The 16,365-nt window shown below is 35.2% G+C and overlaps 1 protein-coding gene and 2 long non-coding RNA genes across 9 annotated transcripts; 2 read left to right on the top strand and 1 right to left on the bottom strand.

The window, feature by feature from the left end:
* Nucleotides 1–4,551: 4,551 nt before the first annotated feature.
* Nucleotides 4,552–9,451, bottom strand: LOC147505700 (quillaic acid 3-O-glycosyltransferase CSL1-like). Of its 6 annotated transcripts, none has more exons than XR_015193432.1 (7): nt 8,757–9,451; nt 8,432–8,527; nt 6,703–6,831; nt 6,379–6,591; nt 6,184–6,283; nt 5,247–5,885; nt 4,552–5,136 (listed from the first exon to the last, which is right to left on the bottom strand). XR_015193432.1 is itself a non-coding variant. In XM_086558177.1 (7 exons), the coding sequence occupies exons 1-7, from the start codon at nt 9,357–9,359 to the stop codon at nt 5,043–5,045; spliced, it is 1,572 nt and encodes a 523-aa protein (XP_086414303.1). In that variant the 5' UTR covers nt 9,360–9,449; the 3' UTR covers nt 4,552–5,042. The 6 variants fall into 6 exon arrangements, 2 of the variants coding, with proteins under 2 accessions (XP_086414303.1, XP_086414302.1); XR_015193433.1 differs by having other exon boundaries at nt 4,552–5,129; XR_015193434.1 differs by having other exon boundaries at nt 5,247–5,594; nt 8,757–9,450.
* On the top strand, nt 6,811–8,239 carry LOC147505701 (uncharacterized). The gene is made up of 2 exons (XR_015193436.1): nt 6,811–7,512; nt 7,768–8,239. It is a non-coding gene; the product is annotated as an uncharacterized LOC147505701 (long non-coding RNA).
* Nucleotides 9,452–11,227: 1,776 nt separating the features above from the next.
* LOC147505699 (uncharacterized) lies at nt 11,228–14,433 on the top strand. 2 transcript variants are annotated; one of them, XR_015193430.1, is made up of 5 exons: nt 11,228–11,470; nt 11,624–11,700; nt 12,669–12,722; nt 13,489–13,563; nt 14,147–14,433. It is a non-coding gene; the product is annotated as an uncharacterized LOC147505699 (long non-coding RNA). The 2 variants fall into 2 exon arrangements; XR_015193431.1 differs by having other exon boundaries at nt 12,669–12,743.
* The last annotated feature ends 1,932 nt before the right edge of the window (nt 14,434–16,365 follow it).

Raw genomic sequence — 16,365 nt, 5'->3', positions numbered from 1 at the left:
CGCTTGATGGAAAAACGATTGAGTGCATTAGACAATAGATTGACGACAATGTAATCCACCTTGTATCCCAAGAGACTACCATTTTTAGCTTGTGGGAGAAATTGGAAGATCTCAATGAGAAGACAAGAAAGGACATATAGAGTAGCTCCTATCACTCATAAATCCTTGTCACAAAAAGGTAAGAGAGTGGTAAATGTAGAGAGTCATCTCATTTTAAAGGTGATGACAAAAGAAAATATAGGAGCATGAGTAGACCTCCTAAGAATGACTTGTCGTGTTACTATTGTGTTATCCATAACCACTTCAAGTATAAATGCATAGAATTGAGGAGGGATGAGAATAATAGTACCATACACGAAGACAAATTAGAGTTGAAAGAAAGCACCACCGACCGAGACTCTACTATCATAGTTTCAGAGTGTTAAGTATGGATTGTGTCAGATTGTGGTAAGTTATGCTTGAGGTCTTCATGTCAGGGTACAAAGTGGGTGGTAGATACATGAGCTTCTTATCACGTCACACCCCACAGGAGTTTCTTCACTATCTACAAATCGGGTGATTTTTGTGAGGTGAAGATGGGTAACAATGGAATCTTGAAGATTACAAGCATTGATGATGTTCATGTGGGAAATAATGTCAGTTACACCTTGACACTCAAGGATGTAAGACATGTCTCTGACATTCTACTAAGTCTAATTTCTGCTAGAAAGTTAGATGATGATAGTTTCCAAAGCTCATTCGGTAATGGGATAAGAAAACTAAGCAGAGGTTCCTTTGTGGTAGCCAAAGGGAAGAAGTGTTATCAAGTTAGTTTGTGTAAAACAGAATTAAATACGACACAAGAATAAGCTTCCACCGAACTATGACATAAGAGATTGTGTCATATGGGAGAGAAAAGCTAGCATGGAAGTTCTTGTCAAGCAAAAGGCATTGCCAAACATCAAAGGTACATATTTAAATAGATGTACTAATTATTTTGGTTAGAAAGCAACATAGGGTGTCTTTCCAAAGATTTCTCTCTCACCAAAAAGAGAATGTCCTTGAGCTAGTACACTTGGATTTATGTGGTCCCATGAAAATGAAGTCCACAAGGAAACTTTGTACTTCTTGACTTTCATTGATGATGTGTCAAGAAATATATGGGCATATAGTTTGAAGACCGAGGATGAGGTTCTTGGTGTGTTCAAAACTTTCCATAGCATCGTGGAAAGAGAGACTAAAAAACCTTTGAAGTGTATTCGTTCAGATAATGGAGGAGAGTACATTAGGTCATTTGAAAAGTATTGCAAGAGTCATGTGATTCGTCATGAGTAGACAGTACCCAAGACACCACAACACGTTGGTATAGCCGAGAGGATGAACCATATCATTGTAGAGATGATGAGATACATGTTGTCTCATTCTAAGTTACTAAGAAGTTACTGGGTATAAACAATGCACATACCCGTACATGTGATCAACCTATTACCTTCGAAGTCTCTGAATAGTATCCAGAGAGAGTGTGGTCATACAGAGGTGTTGATTATGGATACTTGAGGGTATTTGGGTGCAGAGCATTTGCTTATATTCCTAAGGATGAGAGATCAAAGCTTGATGACAAAGCCAAACAGTGCATTTTTCTGGATTATGGGGATGAGAAGTTTGGTTACAAACTTTATGATTGGATCAACAAGAAGGTAATCCGAAATCGAGATGTGATTTTCTTGGAAGACCAAGCAATAGAAGACTTTGAGAATGGTGAGAAGCTAGAGCTTTCGTTGATGATATTGTTGATTTAGAACAAGAAGTTCCTATTATGGAACAAGTCGCAGAAGACAATGAGAATGCAGAGAACCATGGGTTTGAAGCTCATAATGATGATCTTATTGTTCATGATGTGATTGAACCTATTGAGATAGAAGATATATAAGATGTGCATGAACCACCACCTGGACAAGAAGAAGTGCATCATCTTGAGCAACAAAAAGATGAGGTGAAAAGATCCGAGAGAGAAAGACAAGCTTCAATTAGGTACCCACCACATATGTATGTGTTTACTATTTGATGGTGGAGAACTTATGTATTATCAAGAGGCTCTTGAATGTACAAACAAAGAGAAGTGGTTGAAGGCCATGCAAGATGAGATGAGTTTTTTTGCATAAGAATCACACATCTGACTTAGTTAAGAAATCGAGAGGAAGAAAAGTTCTCAAGAATAAGTGTGTTTTCAAAGTCAAGCATGAAGATATTAATACACATCCAAGGTACAAAGCTCGCCTTGATGTGAAGGGATTCAATCAAATAAAATATATTGACTTTGATGAAATTTTCTCTCAAGTTGTTAATATGACTTCTATCAGTGTGGTATTGGGTTTGGTCGCAAGTATAAACGTAGAGGTTAAGCAACTAGATGTCAAGACAACTTATCTTCATGGTGATCTTGATGAAGATGTTTACATAGACCAGCTAGAGGGTTTTGAGGTCAAAGGCAAGGAGCATTTGGTTTGCAAACTGAGAAAGAGTTTGTATGGTTTGAAGCAGGCACCAAGACAGTGGTACATGAAGTTTGAGTCTTTTATGGTGAAACATGGCTAGAAGAAGTCTACTTTTGATCACTGTGTGTTTGTTTAGAAGATTTCAAATGGGGATTTCATAGTGCTCTTGTTGTATATGGATGATATGTTGATAGTTGGCCAAAATATCAACAAGATATCCAAGTTGAAGAAAGACTTGAGTAAGTCCTTTGAGATGAAGGATTTAGATAAAGCAAAACAGATATTTGGTATGTAGATCACTCATGACAGAAAGAGTGGGAAATTGTGGATTTTTCAAGAAAGCTATACTGAGAAGGTGTTGAAGTGATTCAACATGGATCAAGCGAAGCCGATAAGTTGTCCGCTTGGTGGCCAATTCCGTATTACCAAAGATAAGTGTCCGAAAGGTGAGCATGAAAAGAAATAAATGCAAAAGATTTCTTATGCACCCACAGTGGGCAGCTTGATGTATGCAATGGTGTGTACAACACTGGATATTCCTTTCGTTGTTGGTGTTGTAAGTCGTTTTCTGTCAAATCCGGGTAAAGAGCATTGAGAAGGTGTTAAGTAAATATATTGAGATATCTCAAAGACACTTCCAAAGCGTGTTTTTGTTTTGGTGGGAGTAAAACCTTACTTGAAGGCTACACAGATGCAAACATGGCAAGTGATGTTAACTCGATGAAGTTCACTTTCGGTTATCTGTTTTCATTTGCAGAGGGAGCAATTTCTTGGCAATCAAAGTTATAAAAGTGTGTTGCCCTCTCCACTACAGAAATCTAGTATATTACGGCCACTAAGTGTTGCAAAAAGATGTTATGGATGAAGAGGTTCTTCAATGAACTAAGACTAATACAGAAATAGTTTGTAGTTCTTTGTGACAGTCAGAGTGTCATCTATTTTAGCAGGAATCTAAGTTTTTATTCTAGATCTAAGTATATACAAGTGCGTTATCATTGGATTCGAGAAGTTCTAGAAGAGAGGCAATTGTGCATTGAGAAGATCCATCATACCGACAAGAATGGGTGGGATTTGATGACTAAAGTTTTGTCGAAGGACAAGTTTGATGTTTGTTGTGCTACCGCAGGAATGGTAGCATACTCCTCCTGTTGATTCGGGAATGTGTGGAGTACCCTACTCATGGTTCGGAAAGGGGAGATTATTGGGGTCCCTTACCATATCTGGAACGACCTAGTGGTATCACACATGTAGCTTGAACGACCCCATGACATCGTTTGAAGGGAATACTTATGGAATTCTTGCTCTCCCACGATTTGCACACATTAGTTGAAGCAAATACTCCTAGAATTCAAGCCTTCGAACAATTTGCTCACATCAAACCAAAAAGATTAGCAACAATCTCGCCATGTCGTCTGGGATCTTGCGACGACCTCATCATGTTGTTTGAACATGATATCTCGACATTGGCATTTCGGATGGAACTAAAATTTCATAATACTATAAAACCAAAGTTAGGTTTTTTAGCAACATAATTTTTGGAGAGAAACCAATTTTGAATGCAACCAAAATTGAAAGAAAATATTTGCAAAAAGAAAAAACTTGTAAGGAGAGAGATTAGTGAAGAGAAATCTAGTAAGTGTTTGAGAGACTTGAGAGGAGTGATTGTAATTTTCCTTTCCATACTTATAAAAATATTAATTCTTGTGAACGTATGCATCATTGGCCGAACCACGGTAAATCTTATCTCATTGTGTTATGTTTTACTTTACATTGTTATTGCTTGTTTGTGATAATTTATTTTATTGCTTAGAATATAGATTGTTAGTTATAGTGAAAACTTAAATTTCAATTGGAATTTAGAGTGTCCATATACAAACTATCTTAGTAGAGATCAATTGGTATTGTTTTTCTTAACATTTAGTCAATGACAACATTACCAGTATAAATTAAAACCTACAAAGTTTTCTTTCTTGCTAAATTAAGTAATTGGTTTACTTTTCGGATGAAGTAACCCAAATTAAGGCATGTATGTAGTACAGACTACATACTACAGAGAATGCAAGAGTTGAACAACCTATTGAGTAAAACCAAAATCAGGTATTGATTATAACCAAGTTAAAAATCAGAAAAAAATTCCGTACGATATGATAGTAACAAAAAGTGTCGCGGAAAGGATTGTCACAGAAATCGGAATGCGGCCCTTGTCCGTCCTTATTATCATCCCCTCAATTATCGGATAACTCAAGGTCACTACGAAAAATGAGAGGAAGATTTGTCCGAACATAGTATCATATGTTGTCTCAAGGATTGCTCTTCTCAATCCAAGAACTAATGATGCTATGTTAAGAACAGTGATTGTCGCTAAAGGGAGTAGCAACCCTGTTGCTGCTTGAAAATCAAATATATCCATTTGATATCTTTTTACTTGCTCTTCAACAACAACTTTACTTGTCGTCTCAAAATTTACCTCCTTCATACCGAATCGTTTCATTAGTATATCCAAGCATCCCATGAAGTAAGCTGTAACTGATTTTATCATCAATATTCTCAAGTGATTCCACCATAACCTCAAGGATCCACCAGTTGCGAGGACCTCCAACATATGCTGGAAATGCCAAGAAGCGTAGACAATGGTAAAGACAGCAAACCATGGATCTGAAACCTTTGATGCATTGAAAAATGTTAGAATTTGACGTAGTACACTTTTCAAATTAGGTATCTACAATTTTACATAAATTGCAAAGAAACGAATGGTAAAGACATATTTCTTACCTTAGGGTACAGGGAAATCCCATTCAAGAGACAGAGTTGAGGAATGATTGCATAACAAAGTATAGGGAGAGCACTTAGTGGCTGGTATGCAAAGGATGCATAGCACATTCTTTGAAGAAATGAAATTGTTGATGATCCATAAGTAAGAGGGCAAAATCTTGAGAAACCAACATCTAGCAAGCCAGAGTTCCATCTTGTTGTTTGGATCAAAGTATCATTTAAATTTGTTGTGACACTACCCAAAAAAGACGGCTTTGAACTATGACAGTATACAGAGATCCACCCTTTCCATTGTAGAATTAACCCTGTAAGGTAATCTTCTACAACTGAATGATAAATGAAACCTATCTGCCATTCAGTCAAGCAATACAAAATTAGTTATATATAACCATTTAATTGAAGTACAAAGAAATATGCATATAGAAATGCGATATGGTTCAGTTATATGTAGACTTGCCTGTTCACCCCATTGTGTCTGTTGCTCGTAGGTGCAAGAGGCCAAAAGTTTAGCCTCTTGTTGCAATCTGTCTAATGCATTTTCATGATTTTCAATTGCTTTATATTTGTAATCTGGACGAAGTGACGCAATGAACTGTTTGGAACGGCCAGCATATTCTGTGGTCGCAGTGTGACTAAGATCTGAAACAATTCCGTAAAATTTTCTAATTGCATGCTAACGTCTTAATAATGAGCGTCTAAAAAGTAAGTACTTATATTGGTTATCTAGTCGATAGTTCTTCATAACAGGGGTTCCTGAGTTCATGATATCATCTTCCGACCTCTCTCTTAATGGATTTTAATGTTATTATTCTAATGTCCATTTAGCAACAACCTCAGTAATAAAGAGGATTTTAGGGAAAAATTAATTCCATTTAATTAGCATTGGAAATACACAGGGTTGTGCTGCAAACTGATTTCCCTGGGATCGGCGCTATACCTTTTTGAGTAGGACTTCTGTAAAAAGCTTCTCTCTTCATGTAAAATCCAGTCCCAGACAGATATGGTCCATTAATCCCATCTACACCATACCACATTACCTGCAATGGCGTCGAATAAAAACTTCAGAAATTAGAACTACCAATATTTTTTTTCCAATATTAGTGTATTAGGGACACATTTCAAATAGAGATACCTCAAAACCTTTTCTCAATAAATCATTATAGATGTCATTCTTGCTGACATTATGGAACTTCTGAGGAAATTGAACAAAAGCTAGTGAGGGTGAGATATGAGGATCCATGTGAAAACACATTGCTTGTCTTGCAGTTGTTGGATCACTGCAGTACATGTCGCAGTCTAAGGCCAATATGTACGGAGAATTGCTTATTACGCCTGATACACGAAGCTGCGAGAACAATTAAGATGTCAATCATTAGATGCTTAAACTATGTGTGGAGGATTTTGTATGTGTGCTAATACTTAATACTTTAATCGAGAGAAAGTTGCCAACGCATACCAGGGCATTCAGTGCTCCTGCTTTAAAATGGTGTGGATGAGTGGATCTCTTTTCGCGAGAAACATAAATGAGGAGAGGCATATTAGCTTTATTTTCTTTTACTTTAGCCATATCCTCATCTCGTATCACCTGAAAACGCGAATATATTATTTTAAAAATGAGGAAATGTAGGTTGATTAAACATAATGAGTATCTATTAATCCAACATCAGGCATATGTCTCTGGTACTCTGGTGTCTGGTTAGGAGCTCCAACGACTTCTGAAATAAGAGAAACCAGGATTTAAATAAGCTAGAGAAATCAATTGACAATTGGTGCTGTAGAGACCCAGGAGAGGCTGAAACAGGACTTTGGGAGCACTGCCCAACCCAATATCGTTTCCAAAACTGTGTAACTCAAGCTGTGACCTATTGGCCTGTTGAATAAGAATCGGTTTCTGATGTTTCTTGTGCTACATCAGTTTCTGGGCCCATAGTGTATGTTACCAGAGAACTAGAGAAGGTCATAACATTATGGTTTCTCCACAAGAGAACGAGTCAAAGACGAAAAGTTTTCCACAAAATGAAAATTGCTCGATTTTGGCCCCACATTCCCACAACATAATTCCGAGTCAACTCTGCTCCGTGAAATTTCGAGGTGACTTGCCTCTACTTCTCAGTATGATAGACCGTACCCGATGAGTGAAATCCGAGTTACTCAGCGTGAGTCACTGTTGGATGTGGTGTTGTCTTGAAAGGGTAAATATCTTTATGAAAGAATTGGGAGAGAATAAAGCTAATTGGCCGTAGTCCTAACTCCTAAGAGAGTACAGGTAGAAAACTGATTTTTTTTTTTGCATTTTTTTATATTTGTTAATTTTTTTTTAAAAAAAATGTAAGAATAGCTTAATAAACCTCCTTCTGATAATTTATTTTATATTTTATAGATAGATAGATAGCTCGCTTGATGGGGTTATCAAAAAAAAAAAAAGATAGCTCACTTGACAAATAGGTGTAGGAGCAAACCTGTTACTAACAAAAGGACAAAGACATCACTGACCAACTTCCGTTTTGCTTGACTTATATAGCTTGGTCACGTGGTGCGTTAACAGGGGACCATGCTTAGCTGCATAGTTTGAATGGAATTCATTGCAGAAGAGCATAGAAGATAAGAAATTAAGAGTACATGTACAATGTACACTATGTATTTATCATCGACGAATGGTAACAGACAACCCACTTGTAAGTTGTATGCATGTGCCCTCACTGAAGCCACTCACTTTACCATCAAAAAAAAAAGAAGCCACTCACTTTTTGTGTCAGAATTTTACAATACGGAAGGTAGGTGTTTTCAGTAGGTGGCTTGTGTGCAACGCACAAACGAAGTGCCTGCTAACATTTTACGTATATTTTGTATTGAATCAGTAGTACTTTGAACAAAATTGTGCTTGTAAATGTTTATCCTTTATTTCTCTGTGGATGTTAGAGAGAATTAATGTGTTGAATTCCTTACACATTGTGTGTATATATAATTATCGTTATATAAGCTGCATAGGTTCCAAGCTTTCAATTTATAGTAGAATATTAAGGACGAAATAAAACATTCACTTCCAACCATGGCTGTATGGCATAGAGCCATGTATAGGAGCTTGTGTGTCCCCAATATAGGGTAGGACGTTGGAATATTGGAAACAGCACACTCACTGAAAAAGATTTTTTTTATTTATAAAATATATTATAAAGCAAACAAACCTCAATGACAGCAGGCCGATCTTTGCCGCCAGAAGATAAGCTTGCATCAACCCTCCTTTTAATTTCCACTCGGTTTGTAAATTCTTGGTACCTTTGCTGAATCACAAGAAAAGTGAATTTGAGAGTAAGAGAAAAAAACGAACGACTAAAACACGCATTTAGACAATATATCTTGTCAATTCTAAATGTTGCTTCATTTTTTGAAAGTCGATTACCATAGATTCTTAAGACTGATTGTTTGTACATATATAACATACAAAGTTCTCAAGGTCATTTTTTTATTTGGTCAATACGATTTAGAAATGAATGAGAAATGAAAAAGTACCTCCATTTTGTTTCGATCTTTGATGAATTCACTACTCAACGACAAACCATTTTTGTCTTCAGAATTTAGTTCAGAAAAATAAGCTTCTGGAGCTCTAGTTGTGATACCATACTTTTTACAGAAAGGAATCCATGTCTTAGCAAAACTATAAGCTTCCTTCATACCATACAAAGTAATAGGTGCACCCCCATCATCAGAAACATACACAAACAACTTCTCTGGAGGGTAGTCTAAGCACATAGCTGATATAACAGTGTTCATCACTCCTGTAGTTGGTTCTTTCTTTGGATCAGCAGTGCATATGAACACATCTATAGGAGGTAGTTCTCTATCATGAGGTAATCTTTCCGGGAATACCTTTCGAGATACGGGTCTCCATCGAGAAGCTTGACCAAGAACCCAGAGGAATGAGTGTAGAAGTTCAGAAAAAGATATGAGAAGCCATAAACAGATGGGAATACATCCATTTATGTGTTGATAAAGAAGTGACGAAAAACGGTAGTAGAATAAGGCTAGTAAAGCAGTTGAATGAATAAGAGTATGAACTCTGTTGATTGTTGCACGAGGTTGCTGAACTTGAGAGACATGAAGCTGGGTTTCCATTTCTTTTGCTTAGTTTGTTTGCTTCTTCGAAATATTAATTAGACGGGCTTTCTTCTTTCTGTTATGGAGTACTCTTGAATTTGGACTCACTACTATCTCCTAATATATACCAATCTTTAATTTATTTTTGGGACAACACTTGAAAGCATCTCAGTAAAAAAACATAAACTACAAAGTTCTGATCAAGATGGTCAAAATTGCTTCTTTACCCGGCTAAACTTTTAAATTCATATATTTAAGGGTACGTATACAAATAAGGCGGCCATACAAATAATTGAGCTTATTTCTGGTATCTACTATCCAGTGGCTCACGATCTGATAGTCTGATGCATACAAAATATCAGGATATAGGTATTTATCGATATTCAATTTTTGGATATGTATTGTGGATATATCCTTTTCTTTGGGGATATTTGACATTGTTCCACATACAAATATCGTGGATATATTCAAAATATCGACAAATATTGTGGATATTTCTTAATATATCATGATACATTATTTATATTTATTTGAAATATAATGGTAAATATTAAATAAAATTGTTATATACATAAAATATTACAAAATATCGCAAAATATCCTCAAATATCACAAATATCATTGAAATATCACCGATATTTACAGTCGTATATATCTCTGTACATATCGTGATATTTATATATCTTTCTTTGAAATCTAGATAGATATCCCCAAATATCGCGATATATCGGGATATTTTGTACTATGGTCTGATGAGCTATTTTTTCTCACTTTATCCACTACTAAAAAAAAAAAATTTTTATTATGTCGGCTACTTTTTTTTTTCTTTGACGGTTTTGGTAGAATAAGTCATTATTTGTATCTTACCATTCATTTTATAACACTTAGTGTCAAATGTTAACTGTTATAAATTAGCCATCATAAATTTCTTGACTCTTTTTATAGAAGTGTCAAGATTTGCGTCTAACAATTTTATACTTACCTTTCTCTGTATGACGCTTGTTGTCAACTGTTGACGGTTACAAATTACCTGTCATAAAATTTTTGACTATTTTACAGAAGTGTGAAGTTCGGTGTCTAATCGAGTGAGCGGAGCGAACGATTTTGGGAGAAGGGGGTATGCGAGACAAAAACCAACTTAGTTGGTTTCTGTTTGTCTGTTTGTCATCTTCTTCTCTCTTATTTTTTTTTCGCCCAAATACCTTTCTCCTTCACCCATCTCTCTCCCCCATCACCCAACTCTCTCTCTCTCTGCAGCTCACTCCCCATTGCCACACGCAGTATACTAGTTTATGAGTTCTTTTTCACAAGCCTCAAGTAAAAAATAGTGTAATTTTTCCAAGTTTTAGTGAGATCGGTTTAATAATAATAATTAAAGAAAAAGAAATTGGGACAAACAAGTTTTTTCTTCTCCTTGTTTTTTTTCGGTGGATGTTTACTCTGTTACTTTCCAGGCCAGTCTCATTTTCTCATTATAAAAAGGGTACTCTCCAGTCATATAGGCTCTGAAATTTGCAAAGGCGAGTTCTTCTACTTCCAGTAAGGGCATCTCCAATGGAGAGTGGAAAAATCCACCTCCACATAGACTCCACATAGGTGCCATTAGGATTATACACTCTAGAGAAATTCCAAATATATAAAGTGTATATTTACTATTTGTGGCTATTCCAATGGTAGGTGGAGGCAAATGTGTAAAAATAGATAGCAACGAACTTAAATTGTCACAGCCCATTCAAAATAATGTAAAATAACGGATTTGGTCCGTCGCAAAAGCTTAAAACAAATAGTGATCCACTTTCAAACGTCATTCAAAGCAACGTCTGTGTTTTTAACATTTATAAATCACTGAGCGACGGACTTAGACCGTCGCAAACAGAAAAATAAAGCCATTGGAGAGAGTTTTTTTATATTTGGGGTGTAAAATTTTCACTCTATACGGTTTACACCTCCCAGAGATGCCCTAAACCTGCTGATCTCCACCTTGTTGTCCAGTACGCCCTAAGATCCCACATACCAATGGTACAAACTAGAAGGAAGATCACGGTATCCTCATGAAACATTGAGAAGGCCTTCTTCGTAATCATCAACCTGCCCGAACCATCTCCTCCTTCACGCATCTAAGAAAAAAGGTGCCTTTTTTTTTCGTTCTTATTTGTTTTTTTCCTAATCTCTTATATATATCGTTTATAATCTTTTGACCAACTAATATATGATAACACCTTCGACGAGAACAAATAAAAATTTAAAATTCCTTATTTAAAATTCATCGGTTTGTTTTCCAGAAGAAAGAGTGAGCGATCTTGACAAGGGAGCGACAGTGATATTGCTTATCCCTCATCTAGAGTGTTGCTCTCAGTCGGTACGAAATGAAAATTTATCTTTTTCTTTCATTGGGCATCGAATTTTTGAAGGGTTGTTGTACACACTTAATGGTTGGTTTTTATTTTTTCTGATCACTATTATAATGAAATGTATATTTCGTTTTTGACACTACCTTGGGTCTATACGGAATTGCATATGAACTGTTTGAATAAACTTCTAATAGAAATATGACTGTGGTCTTTTCATGAGCAAAACGGTGCCTCATATGCTAAGACTCAAGGAGCGCTGTAACACAAAATAGAGTAATCATGTTTAAACACTTCAAAGTTGTAATAAGTAGTGAACTTGTTAGACACTAAACCTAGGTATATTAATACATACACGACATTCTGGAATTTTCAAGTTTACATGCATGCACAAACTTGTGATATGTTTAGAGATCATTCATTCTATCAACTATTTTCTATCAAATCTTGCATTGACATTCTGAAGTTTTAAAGTTATTTTATGTTCTTTTACTTTGTTCGAAGTTTTGTTCCTAATCAAGAAGCAAGGCTAGTTCTAACATATAGAGTGCAACCTAGCCTGCACATAGGCCCTGCCACCACACCCATATTTAAGAACAAATCTTAATGATATCTTCTTTCCTAGTATTAGGTCCCAGGTCACTCAAGGCACAACATGGTTGCCAGAGCTTGGGTTATATCTTTAATTCTGTAGGTACAAAGTGATCATATCATCAAACGTTGCTTAATCAACCTTGTGTTAAATCATTTCGTGTTTTCATTCATGCTCTACTTATGGTTCTATCTACTTGGAAATGGATGGTTTGCACTCGGGTTCTTAGCATGTTCAATAGTTATAATCCTAGATGTGGTATGTACTGTTCAAATAGTTCACTATTAACAAATGTAAGTAATATTTTTTTTGCCCTTTTGCCCTTTTGGTTTTTTCTGTCCAGTGAATATTATGTACTAATGTGTACCTCATTTTTGTGTTGTGAAGCTTAATCATAGCCATGGATTAAATATACCAGATCAAGACATGATAAGCATGCTGGTATTTTTGTTATCTACAATGGTATTTGAACTTTGTGGATTTGTACGTGTAGATTGGTATTTTTGTACACTTGAGGACTGACATTGTTGTAGCATCCGCGTGTGTTCAATGAGTTTGGAGTTATTATATGCTGATTTAATTAGTGTTCAATTGGGGTTCTATTTGATTGACAATTGGAACTATTTATCTGTTTCATGTATTTTCGTGCTTGTGCTCTTTGAACCACGACTTGACTTATTTTGGTTAAGGAAAATCAGGTGCTGCTATATCACTTGGTACTTTTTGTTATTCTTTTGTTTTTGCTACTAAACAAAAGGTTTATGTTATTCTTTTGTTGTTTCCTACCTTGGTGATTTCTTGAGCTGTTTAATGGTTAGGTATTGTTTAGATATTTCACTATTAAGGATATTGATTGTCTTTTTTGGTTATCCTTTGTTTAACCCCACAAGGATGTCTCTTTTAGGCTGATGTGGAGCCATTGTATGCACCTGTTTAAACTAAGTTTGATTTAATATAATAAAACAAACATGACAGATTATGTTGCTATCGTTGTTACTTTTTCTTTGGACTTAGAATTGGCGCTGACATCAGAAAAGCTTCAATGGTTGTATATGGTTTCATCAATGTTTTGACTACACTACCACTTCATTACAGTCTATTTTTTTCCGAGTTTCACATATATTGATTTGCTTTGATGCTTTCATTAATGTACTGATTCCAAGGCTTATTTTTGAAGGTGCTGACCGCTCATTCTCATTCTTTTCAGTAGTCTTCTTTATAACGGATATTTGTAAAAGAAGTTGATCCGAACGTGCGAGGGTCAGGTCGAAATGAATACAAGGTTTGCATTTTTGTTTTGCAACTCTGACTTGCATTGCTGCTTGAAGTACTTTGTCGTATTAGACATTATGTGAACATTGCATTGCATTTTGAAATGAACGTCAAATGCACTGTTTCTAACGCCCTAAGTCGGGTTATGATTCTTTTCTATTTTTTAAAGTAAAAATGGGTGGTGCATAAAGTTGTCCATTTAAGTTTCATTAGATTTTACTGCTTATTTAGTTGGGGATTAATACCAAATTGGTGTTTGGGGGCATATTCTTATGCTAACTAAGTTAATTTCATCTCTAGGAACACATATATTCTTACACTCAATGGGACTGGCATTGTAAGTTAAATTAGGGAGCACCCTAGCATTTCTCAAGTGTGTATGTTCTTTTTCCCTGAAATATATTTTGGTGGTAATATCTTACTATTAATGCTTCCATAAAAGGCTTACGTATTCCATTCAGGTCTTGCATAGTACATTTCTTATAGAACTTCCTTTGGCCATTAATAGTATATTCCCTGCATGTCTAAAAGTTAGCTTTCCTGTGAGGTACAACATGGTTGCCAATAAGTTTGGAATATCTTTCATTGTGCAGGTACATAGTGATCATATAAAGGTTACCTAGTCTAAGCTTGTAAGGACATATACACTATAGTCGCGGATCCAATGTCTAAGCAGCCTGATCTATCTATGTGATGAGTGTATGTATTGCAAAAAAAGTATTTTGTTTTTATTTTGTTTGCTTTGAGATATGAGATGACTTTAGTAAAGATTTGTGCTATGACCCTTGTATTTGTGAGTCTTTTTTGTTTCAAGTTCTCTAACAACCATGTACTATATGTAAATGTAGTAGTGTATATATCTTGAACCAATCTATTTGCATTGTAGGTGTATCATCATTTGCTCTTTCTTCCGTTGTGATAACTAGGTTCTATCGCATTGCTCCTCTCATGTCATATATAAAATAGCATGCTTTTGTGGCTTGAGCTTTTGGTAGCAAATTTAATAATAATGTTTTTTTATTTTGTTTATTAGGTTTGACAACATTCGATCAATAGATAATACTCAATTTTTTTTATGTTGGAATTGATTAGAATGATTTTTAGTTTGGTTGATTGTGCTATCAAATAAATGTATATAGTATTTTTTGGTGATGTTGGATAAAGGATAATAACTTGCTATTTTTTCTTGTGGAATAAATTGATGTAAAGAATAAGTGTTTTTGAATGGTTTGAAAATGGGTTATTTAGGGTTTGGTACTATTTATTTAGGAGTATTTAGGTTTTAGTCTTAAAATTATCGATTATTAGGCTTTAGTTCTACTTCTATCTATTGATCTTGAGTCGTCTAAATTGACCGTGGTCAAACTATTTTATAATAATATATTTTTCGATTTTTATCAAAATGGCCAAACTATCCTTCAGCATGCTTCGCATGTGACTTTAGAGAGTCGTGTATTTTAAGTTTTTGACACATGGCAAGTAGGCACCTCACATGTGGGCTTTAAACCCGTTGACTTTTATTTCACACTAGAATCAACCTTGCTTTGACTATCAGTCAACTTCTTCTTCTCCAATCAACCTTAACTCGAACAAAAGGCTTTCCACGGACCTTTGTTAAGAACAAACATCATATCTCTTGCATTGCTAAATTTCAAACATGAAACTCGCAGGTACCCAATTTTTCAGCAATTCCTTTTTAATTTCTTCTTTCATCAAACCATCTTCTGGAGAAGAGAAGAATTTTGCAATAAGTGATGTCCTCCGATCCATTCAATTTCTTCCTCTACTTTAAGAGGCTTCGAATATACATGAGATGGAAAACTACTACTAATGCTCCAATTATTTTCTATTCTGATAAGTTAACATGATCTTTCCTATTCAATTATCAATTTCTTCTTCTACTTTAAGAGGCTTCGAATATACATGAGATGGAAAACTACTACTAATGTTCCAATTATTTTCTATTCTGATCAGTTAACATGATCTTTCCTATTCAATTATCAATTTCTTCAATTTCAACTCGAAATCAATTCAAAGCCTTTTGTACTGGATTTACTGATTTCAACTCGAACAAAGCCTTTTGTACTGGTTGACCTTCTGTACTGGTATCAAACAAATTAGATCAATTTCTTGTTTGGTATCGAGAAAGCTGTAAAGCCCAACCAAATTGAATACCAGCAGCAACCAGACAACATAGAACCAATCCTTCCATACTAATTGCTTCCCTCTTTTCATCACTCGAAGAAAAATCACAAGTTTTTTTTTAAGTTCACTCTCATCATCATTTAAATCTAAACCAACTAATTCAACTTCAGATTTTATCAAATTTTTATATTGTAAACCGATCGATACCGAATCCATTTTTAGAATATCAGAGATCTAATTTGTTCTTCGAGATGGGTCAAAAGAATTGGGCGGGCGTTAATAAGAAACAAGTGAAGAAGACCGAGTCATTTGTCCATTGTTTGACCAAATACACGACTCTCTAAAGTCACATGCTAAGCATGCTGAAGGGTAGTTTGGCCATTTTGATAAAAAACGAAAAATATATTATTATAAAATGGTTTGGCCACAGTCAACTCAGACGACTCAAGGTCAATAGATAGAAGTAGGACTAAAGCCTAATAATCGATAATTTTAGGACTAAAACCTAAATACTTCTAAATAAGTAGGACCAAACCCTAAATAACCCTTTGAAAATATATAGGGTTGAAAGTTATTGTGGATGTTCTAATTTTATTTTGAGAATTTTATAATTGTTTAATTGGTGAAATAAGTTTACAGGTTATGAATTGAATTACATGTTATTAAT

Source organism: Coptis chinensis, chromosome 4 (genome assembly GCF_015680905.1).
Source record: "Coptis chinensis isolate HL-2020 chromosome 4, ASM1568090v1, whole genome shotgun sequence".
Taxonomy (NCBI): Eukaryota; Viridiplantae; Streptophyta; class Magnoliopsida; order Ranunculales; family Ranunculaceae; genus Coptis; species Coptis chinensis.
This window is presented reverse-complemented; position numbering and strand designations above follow the sequence as displayed.

What these genes read in the sequence shown, in the direction of transcription:
- LOC147505700 (XM_086558176.1), bottom strand. Translation starts at nt 9,359, where the DNA reads ATGGAAACCCAGCTTCATGTCTCTCAAGTTCAGCAACCTCGTGCAACA. An exon ending in TATTGAGAAAAGGTTTTGAG is followed by an intron (nt 6,284 to 6,378) that starts GTATCTCTATTT and finishes ACGCCATTGCAG; the next exon opens with GTAATGTGGTATGGTGTAGA. An exon ending in CAGAAGTCCTACTCAAAAAG is followed by an intron (nt 5,591 to 6,183) that starts GTATAGCGCCGA and finishes AATGGCAGATAG; the next exon opens with GTTTCATTTATCATTCAGTT.